The sequence below is a fragment of the Galeopterus variegatus genome, unplaced genomic scaffold (assembly GCF_000696425.1).
Source record: "Galeopterus variegatus unplaced genomic scaffold, G_variegatus-3.0.2 Scaffold653, whole genome shotgun sequence".
Lineage (NCBI taxonomy): Eukaryota > Metazoa > Chordata > Mammalia > Dermoptera > Cynocephalidae > Galeopterus > Galeopterus variegatus.
The window spans coordinates 441,100-452,550 of NW_007726764.1; the positions used below are offsets into that span (position 1 = coordinate 441,100).

Consider the following 11,451-nt stretch of genomic DNA (forward strand, 5'->3'; position numbering starts at 1 on the left):
GGTGGCACCAAGGCCCCGGGCTCGGATCCCATATAGGGATGGCCGGTTCACTCACTGGCTGAGCGAGGCGCGGGGGCAACACCGAGGGTTGCGATCCCGTTGCCAGTCCCGGTCCGGTATGGGGGCAACACTGAGGGTTGCGAACCGTTGCCAGACACGGAAAAAGACAAAAAAAAAAAAAAAAAAAATGTTGCCCAGTAGATGTCCTATATGAATGCTATTTAAGTTACTTGTATAAATAATGGCTTAAAACTGCTTATTCTCTTTAAAAGCTTAAAATTTCTCATAAGTCTCATGTGTATAATTAATTTGAGGCAATCTTTTTAAGACAATATAATGCTAAATTTAAGCTCAATTTTTACTTCAATGATAAATTACTTGAGATTTTACTGATTGTAAGTAACGAATTCACAAATATGAATAAATTTAAAAGTGTAAGAACTATATTGAAAACACATTCAATATTTCGTGCTTGTTTTGCAGACCAGTTTCATTTTAGTAATTTTTCAAACTTACATTGATTCTCAAAATACACTTGAGTTAAATGACATGCTCGAATTTAGTCCTTTACATTAGTATAATATTCATGTAGGTTTTCCAGAGATGTATTGTATTTGAAAGCACTATGCAAATGCTCATTGCTGTCTCTCTCTAGTCATTCTTGTACCATACCAGTGTTTCTCAACCTTTTTTCATTATCCCCCCCCCCCCCACTCTTAGATCCTTTTTAGAATTTAATCACCTGTCCCATCCCCCGCCCTGAAATTCCATACCACAGATACATCGTATATCTATTTATGTACTGTGTTCCTCTGGAGGGCCACAAACCATTATAAGAGTTGCTATTTTTCATCCCTTCCCCCCAAGAAACAATTTTTGTCTCCTTGTGGGTGATATAGTCCATATTGACAATGCATTCACCACACTAACCTTAAAGGCTCTTGGGGTGACGTAGCTAAACTTTCCAGACCACATTTGTTTGATCAGTTCAGCATAAGATTTAGCTATTTCACCTCTCATTCCTAAGGGATTGTCAAAATTCAGTTCTTCTTGATATTTATCATTGAGAAAATATTCAGTAAGTGGAGGTGTGTTGCTCAAACACTGCAAAGAATAAAATATATTTTCAAGTAAAAGTAATCATACATGTACTCTCCTAAAAACATGTTACAATAAAGAGAGAAACAAATTGATTTGCCATATAGAGAAAAATTTAAATGATGGTCTCTTGCACTAATAAGTAACTGGTCAAATAAACACTCAAATGATGCACTCAACTATTCATTTCCCAAATTTCAAATCAATTACTTATAATAAATAAAATGCTAATATTTGTTGCTGTAAAATCTGCATTAATTTTAACCACAGCAAACTACCTGTTAACTGGGAGAGAAGCTCAGAGTTTTCTTTCCTTCTTTTACTTGATTGGTAGAAATTATGGATTGTCTACTCATCCCAGGCACCTGCAAATTAGCCTAATTAGGTAAAAACTGAGATAGGGTGCAAGCAAGATATTCATGTAAAAGAGATATTTACTGCTTCCACTGCCAATTTCTTATCATGAAAGAGCAGCCTTTAAACCTTTCATTTGGTCAACTATTTTTAGAAGGGACACTACTGATTAGCTGAGCCTGAGAAAACAAACTTTAGTTATGTGAACTCTGGGTGTGTTCTCACTTCTTCCAGCTCTTCTTTAATATCATAACAACCCAATTTTCATTTATAGCAAAATAAAAACTATGAGTAAGTTAATTATCCAACCCTTTTCCATTCTGAATTAAATAATTTAGTACTTAAAGTGAAACAGTAGAAGTACTTTTCCACAATATTTTATTTCAAGATGGAATAATTTTCAGTTATTATACCATATAATTTGACCTCAACATGAACCTGATATTGGTTTATTAGATGTCTAGAATACGTAATGATTGATGTACATATACAGTTATATAGGTAAATTTTTTTTTTTTTTTGCTGCAGGAAGATATTTGTCTCGGAGTCAAGTGGTAAAGTGCTATAAGAGAAGCTAGTTGCTTGCATGTGAAATAGAAACCCACTTTTATGAGAGCCCAGATTTATATTAATGAAAATCAAAGTTTCTCAAAGCTTGTTTACCACTCATTTGTATTAAGTTAAACAGGCTTGGTAGTTACAAAAGGTTCAGCCAGGTGGGTTCAACAAAAAACTTAGATCCTATAAACTATACACCATGTATTATTTAGCTAAACAAAACTCCAAAATAAGCATATTAAACTTTTACTTAGTTTTTAAAAATAAATTATGGTGCTCAAGTTTGTGGTTTCAACTATAAGTCATTTATGTTCACTCAAGTAATTGCAATATCTGTTTAGGACTTTTCTATATAATAAAAATAATATTGTCTAAATTAATGATCTGGCCCCTACCCATAAGGAAAATGGACAACTGCTTATATCATGGAATTTGTTATTATATAATTCTTAGGTAATGAAAATAATATAAACAGTTAAAAATGCTTGGGATGGGCTATATAGGCCTTAGAGTCATTTATATATCATTTTTGGCAGTAAAAATATTTTATTTATGTTAGCAAGAGGAAGACAGAGGTACCAGTGTAGGAGGCGATTAAGGGAAAGGATACTTCCTTAACTTTTTTCCTAACTGCTTCTGTATCTCAACACCTCTCTTAATGTTATACTCCTTTTGAGTTTCACTTTTTTTTCTTCTTTTGCATTATATGTTCTTTTAATTATAAACTCAGCACTGGAGGAAAGGCCAGGCAATCTAGAATACATCATGGCTATAAAGGGAATAAATGCCATCACTTAGTAATATCATCTAATTTAGTACAAACAGAATCAACAGTAAACAGTCAATCAGGCAAAGGGAAGGTCAAACAGCAATTTCAACAATTATGAATTAGTTTTCAAATCCTTATAATAGCTCAGAGCTATGCCAAGAATATAACATTCCACTGCTGTCTGTCAATGCAAAGAACCAAGTTGTAAAAACACGAATAATTCTTGACCATTGTTTTTACTTAATTATTTACATGTATCTTTAGTGTGCAAAGAGCTTCCAAGTATAACTGAAGAATTTTTAGCTTTCCAATAGCATCAGAGTGATCTTCCTAAAATGTATATTTATCTAGTCACGTCACTTCCTTGCTATAAATCTTTTGATGGCTGCTTTTAGATTAGAATCCCAAATCCTTAAAAGGGTCTGTCTTTTGCCATCAATGTAGCCTCATCCTTTGCCAGTAACTTTCATTCCACTCTTATATGATCACTTGTTCCTTGACTTCCATTCATTCTCTCACTCTGAGTTTGCAACATCACTCCCATCTACTTTAAAATGTACCTTTTTTGTTTACTAACTTCTGCCAATTCATTGAGATTCAGATATCCTGTCTGGGAAGCCTCCCTAGATTTCCCATGTTTCCATGTTGCTTAGTGCTCACTTTCACTACAGAACTTATTTTATAACACACTATAACTTTAATTTTTAGTTTGTTTGTCTTGCTGAATGGTACCAGGGAGCAGGTACCATGATATCCTTTACATTTACAGCTCCAGCACTGAGCACCACGTCACCTCGCACTTTGCATAGTTAGCTCAGTTGGTTTGAGCGTGGTGTTGTAACACCAACGTCAAGAATTCAGATCCCCATATCAGCCAGCCACATACACACACACAAAAGTTTTTGCCTATGCTTTCTTGTTTTTTACTCTTTTCCTTCAATGTTTGGCACAGAGTGCTCAATAAATTTTTGTTGAATAAAGTATTACTAAATGAGGCAAAATATATTTGCTTGTAATGAATAATCCAAAAATATCAGAAGTATCTTCAAGAGCTTCTGCCTGAACACTAAACTGAAAGAAGGGTAGTACCTATTAAAAACTTTTCTGCCCTTTTGTTTGATTTCTATCCAATCTACTACCTGCTTTGCAGTGAGCATCTGCTTTGATTTTTTAAAACTCCTTGAAACAGAGACCACCACTTATTTTCACAGTGACACATACTGGTTTGAAACCGATTATAATTCAATGCTAAAAAACTAAACAACAACAAAACACAAATAATTTTAATGATGAGTAATTGCCCGTAATATCTGTGAAGATATCATAACCAATGTTTAAATTTAAGTCATTTAGCATTAACGGGCCAAAATGAGCATTTTATTTGTTGAACATAATGTTTTAAGAAATTCACAAGCTACACCTTTTTAACAATTTGTACATACACATAAATTCCATAACCCGTAAAATTATTCTACTAATACACAAATCATAATAGTTTAAAAAAAACTAAGGTGATGTCAAATTTTTCTTCCTTATCTTGAAAATACCATTATATTAGAAGTCAATATGTCCTTAAAATAGTATAAAAATTAGCTGAAATACTAAAAGTTCTTCTATAATTTTTGGTATAAATTTCAAGGCATAATTAGAATAAACGATAAAAAACTAAAATATTTCCATGTCCCAGGTAATGTTATATCAGTATTCAATGCCATCATTCTGGTAGAGGAAAGAAGCCAGTTTCTTAAAATTGGTCATAATGCAGTTTAATTTGTAGTTACTTTATGCAACTCATTATTCAACCTTTTCACATGAGGCTATCTTAGAAACAAACATCTTTGATGATTATAAGAAAATTGGATACTTGAGCTGGTTGCCATTAAATACAATGTTCTAAAGACTAAAGATAATGTTCATTAATTCAATAATAAAAATCATAACTAGAGTTCTAAGTATTTATCTAAAATTTTTTTCTACTATAAAAATATCATTTTCCTGTTAGATGAGACTGTTCCAAAACAATTCCTTTCTTAAGACATATATATTCTAAAAGTCCTACTACATATGTAGAAGTAGGTAATTTTACTTTTAACCTGTAAGACACCTTACTCAGTGACAAAATTTGGACCCCCCCCCCCCCAAAATCATACAACGTGTGTTGTGCCTATGTGACTACATTTCTTACTCTTAATGTTTCTTGGACTGTAAAATACAACAAAACTCACCCATTCTTAACATACATAGTTTATCTGAACAAAAACTGAGAATATATATAAACATATCGTGAAATACAAAAGGGATTATACAAATAATTGTATTAGTGTAAGTATGTCATTTTTGTGGCTACTTAGGAGTTTTGTGACATGTCTACCAGTCTCACGCCATTTGGAGCTATGCCTCTGTTGATTTATTGCAGTTCAACATTGACGAATGTCAAAAGCCCAGTGTTTCAGAATGGTTCTCACAATTCATCATGAATAAAATGAGGTCCAAATATGAAGCAATGTGACTGATCATAAAACACATATATCTTAAGCCACATTTTGTTTATATCATAATTGTGCCTAGAGTTGGCCCTAAAATTGGGTAGAATTTTGTCAAATATCACGTTAAAAATAATCAGATTGGAAAAAAAGATTCTGTACCAACAGTTCCAACTCTTAATGCAAAAGAGAAAAAGAAATACTTATATTAATGAACAGATAAATGTACTTATTAACTAGATTAAATATTTTTGTATTTAAATATTTATAATTCCTACACAAGTTAATGTGTATAGAATTGATAAGACCACTTGAAGATTTAAGGATTATAAAGCTAAATTTGATATTTAGTGTATGGTAGACTTTTGGCATTCACTAATTTAATATAATGAAATATAATATGTCACTTTGTGATATAATGAAAGTTCATGATATAAGCTATTATGAAAAATTGTTAATCCACAAGAAATGGTAAGAATGGCTTGTGTATGTGCAAGCCTTATTTAGTTAGCAGAAGTCACTTCTAAGTATCTATTCCTCAAAGTAGATTTGTGGTTCTACTTGTGCTTGCATATGTATTTTATAAAGGAAACTGCAAGTAAAAAGAGCATTCTTAAATTGAATTGGGAATCTTAAGACATATTCCTTAGTTTAATGTATTAAGATTGAGCCTTCACATACATTCCTCCCCTTCTTAGAATATGCTTTCCCTATAAGAAATTCCTACTTATTTAGCATCTCTTCTAAATATTACATCTTTCTCAGTACCTCAAGGAAGAACTAATATTCCTTCCTCTGGGCTAGCTATACATCTTTAACTCATCTATACTGCACTTGAGAGCAGAGACCATGTCTTATTCACTGCTGTACCTAAAGATATAGCACAATGCCTGGCAAATAGCTCAATAAAAGTGAGTTAAAAGAATGAAAACTTGTGTAGAAAGACTGGAAGCAGTCTTCAGTGAGACACAGAGCAATGGAAAAGTACATGACTAAAAAAAGAGATCTGAATTACAGCCTGTTCTAACTCTAACCTATCCAAAAGTTCTAAAAGTTCAATAATAAAAGTTCAAATAATGCCTGAAGAGGTTCTCTTAATGAAGGAAAATAACCATTGCGAATAATTATCAAGATAAATCTATATAAGTAAAAGATCTATGAAGGAAATATATTTGTAAATATATTTTTGTGAAGACTGTCTTCCCTAAATCTTCATCCTGGAACCAAACATAAAAATTCTAGAGAGAATTCTTCTAAATAACCAAATGTTTCATCCAATGGAATTATGCTATATGGTTCAATGTATATTAGACCTTTATCCATTACCACCCTAAAGAGCTATTTTTTAAAAGAATGCATAAAGTATTCAAATATTTTATAAAGTATTAATCCTTATAAAAAAACTTCTAAAGTAATAAATATCCTTCCTTAACCTAACATCCTAAAAATGGAATACCATGTGAAATATAATTTTTTTCATTGTTTAATTACTTGGAAAGATGCACTGCACATAACTTTTCTTTATATACATATGCACAAATCCTATTGTTCTTAGATTATTTTCAAAAAATTCTACCACTAATTATCTTCTGATCAATAAGACTGATATTTCTAGAGTTTTCTGAAAAAAATATGTGATGCATGTAAGAGTCTCAATTTTGTATGTCACTATAAACTTCTGCATAGTTCTTTTAATTGATGAAGTCAAATAAAGTACTTCTATATAACCAAATCTCAAGTCTGTAATCAACATATTTTAGGAAATGAATAATTATCAGCCATCCCAATAACTTGTAATGAATCTGGAATTTCCCCAGTACCTGGAAAATAGCCAAAGTAATCCCCTTCAAAAAGAGAAAGTTGTCTTTTGTAATGCTGAATATGAACCACTCCCTTTCTGTTCAGGTGCTCCAGAAGCCCAATTCTCAAGTGATCATGTATGCTCACTACTTTAGTAAACCGGTAACTAGAACAGGAAAGAAAACAAACTTAATTTTTGATTACCTAAAGCTTTTGAGTCGCGTAACTCATTCTGTAACTGATCAAAATGTAACGCCACTCACAATCCTTTAAAAAAATAACTACACCTTCAAACTGACCAATACTAAAAATAAAAACCCAATCTAAAATAAAGGATTCATTCTTATTTTCTTATGATTTAAAAAGTAAAATCTGGAGTAATCCATGGTTAAAATCACCTTAGACTACCCTCAAGTATTTTTTTTCTGAATGTAAAGGTAAGATGGATAGAGAATTTTTAGACTTGCCATGTTAATTGTTTTCCAATTCATCATGACAACCATATAAGCATTATAAAAAGATATAATTCTGAAGCATTCTATTAGTTCTGAGATATTGACTCTAGTTTTGTAATTAAATAATGAATGATATAGGAAAGTCTTGTAAACTTTTACAATGAAGAACTACAAATATGCGCCTGTCCCTTCATCAAATAGACTTGGAAAATGAGGTATTTTTAAGCCATCTGACATTCTTATTTTTGTTACATTTTTTCTAGGAAAGGCAAATCTCATTACACTTGAGAGATTAATTCTGAGGATCTCCACTTATTCTGTGACAGCAAGTATAACTACAGCTCTATTTCACTTTACATTTCCATTCTTTCTTCAAGATTTTTCAAAAGAACAAATTTAGGTAGTAAAATATAAATGGATATAACTTTCCTCTTATTTATTTTAAAAAACTTTTACTTTAACTATGTCCCCCCCCCCCTTTTAACTAGTTAGTGAACAGAAAACTAGCATATTCTACTTAAAATATTGGAATTCTACATAAAGTAAACTTAGCTTTAGAGGCAGGTTTTTTGGGTTTTTTTTGACCGGTAAGGGGATCGCAATCCTTGGCTCAGTGTTGTCCGCACCACGCTCAGCCAGTGAGTGCACCGGCCATCCCTATATAGGATCCGAACCCGCGGCCTCGGCGCAGCGCCACATTCTCCAGAGTGAGCCATGGGGCCAGCCCTAGAGGCAGGGTTTTTGAATTGGGCAAGGATGTTCTAACATCATTAATCTGGTCTCCATGCTTAAGACATAAAGAATAAAATTTGAACTTCATTTAAAATCCCTGCTGTTACTCTTTCCTTCCAATTCCATGGTATTTCTTCTTCACACACTACATAAATTCAATGAAGAATTATCATCAAAGTTCTGGGAAGTATGAGAAACGATGGAAAACACTTTGATGGCCAGCAAAGAAATAACAATCCTTTTTTTTCGTCTCATTTATACGATTGAGGGAGGAGAATTTTAAGTTCATCAAAAAGACTACCCTGTTACTTGTGAGTAAATCCTGTAACTATAGATGTCAAAGTTATACAAGCCATGATTATGTAAAGAACACTGATTTTCATATTGAAAGCTACAAGGAAATGGATAGAAGATCCATTTGTGATACAGATAAATTTGAAAGTCTCTGTAATGATTATCACAGCACAAACAAGGCTATAAGTTTTAGGTAAAATGCATTTAAAAGAGGTTTTAAAACTACTAGACTATGACAGCAATTGACTGATTTTTAAAATTTTTATTTTTAGTTACAGGCTATTCATGAATGATTTTGTTTATGTATTTACTTTATCGGAAGCAAGCTAAAATCAAATATGGTTCTAATAACATTAAGAAATGTTAGTGTAAGTTATGTTTAAATAAGGAAAGCTTAAGAATTCAATTTTAATATTATGTATCTTATCTTCTGCTCCATTAATACTTCAAAACTGGCACACATGAAATGTCAATACTAACTTTCAGGCAAGCAAATCAGTCAAAGGACTTGAGAAAAACAATGGTTCTGGGCCGGCCCGGTGGCGCACTGCTACAGTGCGCCGCTTGGGAGCGTGGCGGCGCTCCTGCCGAGGGTTCGGATCCCACATACAGACTGGTTCCCGCTCACTGGCTGAGCGAGGTGCGGGCGCAACACGGAAGCAAGCTAAAATCAAATATGGTTCTAATAACATTAAGAAATGTTAGTGTAAGTTATGTTTAAATAAGGAAAGCTTAAGAATTCAATTTTAATATTATGTATCTTATCTTCTGCTCCATTAATACTTCAAAACTGGCACACATGAAATGTCAATACTAACTTTCAGGCAAGCAAATCAGTCAAAGGACTTGAGAAAAACAATGGTTCTGGGCCGGCCCGGTGGCGCACTGCTACAGTGCGCCGCTTGGGAGCGTGGCGGCGCTCCTGCCGAGGGTTCGGATCCCACATACAGACTGGTTCCCGCTCACTGGCTGAGCGAGGTGCGGGCGCGGCGCCGAGGGTTGCGATCCCGTTGCCAGTCCCGGTCCAGTACGGGCGTGACACTGAGGGTTGCGATCCATTGCCGGACACGAAAAATAGACAAAAAAAACAAAAAAACAAAAAACGGTTCTTTATAATTTTTGTGTGTGTGTTCAGTCCCTTACACATATTGCAGCTAATATTCAGTAAAGAAACATTTTTACATAAATGAATATTAAGAATTGTGTGTTGATGTTTTAGTTTTTTTGCATATAGGAATGAAAAGCATAAACTTTGTAAAAAGCTTCACTGATTTATTATATTCTTTAAGAGAAACAACTAGGCTATATACTTCTCTATCATTTTATTACATTAAGCTCATACTAACAAATAAGTAAGTTGAAGTGAAACAGAAATTTAAACACCATGTGACAGTATAAACTGCAAAAGGTTTCTGATTATTTTCATGCTGAAAAAACTTTAAATTTATCTAAATAATGACTCAACAAATATAAGAGATTATTTCAAGAGTCTTTATAAGTATATAAATAATGTTCTTTTTTCATATCATTCACTGTGAAATCATTTACTAAACTATTTCCATAGTAGTGCTGCCAAGTATGATCTGCCAAACTGTGACTAACATGGCAGTCCAATCCAAGTGCTATCAGATTGGCTACATTTACAGGACATAGGCTTTAATATTTTTTGGACTTTATATATATTGGTAGCCCTTTCACCCTTCAGTTGCGAGAAATAAATATATATTATTTTTATCCTGTAATTCTTTTAAAAATTATTGTGCTTTTTTTCATTTTAGATAGCTTTAGGAATATTAGTCTGGTACAGATCAAGTTCCAAACATTTCTGGTAAATGATTCCAATGCAGCATTTCTCAAACCTGTTTGGAGAACCAATTCTATTTTTTAAAAATTTTCAAATTATCACAGACTGGTACTTTTGTAAGATACAATAAAAATGAACCACCAGAAAAATTAAATTAAAAAACAACATACAAAAAACAAGCACAATTTCTATTACATTTAGTAGATATAAAATTACCCTATCAAATTGCTACTGAAATTTTTGATCACTTACAAGTTCTGAACTTATTTTACTGTTGACCAGCACTGTCTTGTCCATCGATACACTGTGAGAAACACTGTTCTAATGTACTTACTATTATCTGGCATTTTCCTAAACATTGGGGATATAAAAGAAAACCAAAGACAACCTCTTCTTTCATGATTCTCACCCTATAATAGGTATCCTTCTAGAGAAAGGGATAGAGGAAAAGGGGAAGTGTGGGAAACGGAACTAGGGAAGAGTATATGCGAAGTAACAGAACACACGAAGAGATTTGAAACTTAATGAATTTTAAGAATTAAAAGTTATTTTGGCTAAAGAGGTAGGCAGGATCCAATTTGAATTTTATCCTTTAGTTGATGGAAACAGGTTTTAAGCATATAATAATCATATGTACATAAAAATCACATTTGTTTTTTAAAAACAAAGAATATGATACACCATATTAATAAAATCAAACACAAGGACCATATGGTCATCTCTATAGATGCCGAAAAAGCATTTGATAAAATTCAACATTCATTCATGACAAAGACCCTCTATAAGTTAGGTATAGATGGAAAGTATCTCAATATAATTAAAGCCATATATGATAAACCCACTGCCAATATCATCCTGAATGGGGAAAAGCTGAAAGCTTTTCCTTTAAGAACAGAAACTAGACAAGGATGCCCACTCTCACCACTCCTATTCAACATAGTGCTGGAAGTACTAGCCAGAGCAATCAGAGAAGAGAAGGAAATAAAGGGCATCCAGATTGGAAAAGATGAAGTCAAACTGTCCCTGTTTGCAGATGACATGATCCTATATATCGAACAGCCTAAAGCCTCTACAAAAAATAGACTCTTGGAGGTGATAAATGAT

General features: G+C 33.0%; 1 protein-coding gene across 2 annotated transcripts in view; it reads right to left on the reverse strand.

Moving 5' to 3' along the window:
- USP15 (ubiquitin specific peptidase 15) overlaps positions 1-11,451 on the reverse strand; it is a 132,422-nt gene that overhangs the window by 22,409 nt on the left and 98,562 nt on the right. For both annotated transcript variants that reach the window (XM_008571001.1, XM_008571000.1), the window contains one exon: positions 931-1,104. In XM_008571001.1, the coding sequence (XP_008569223.1) occupies positions 931-1,104 (174 nt within the window). The remainder of the gene's footprint in view (positions 1-930; positions 1,105-11,451) is intronic.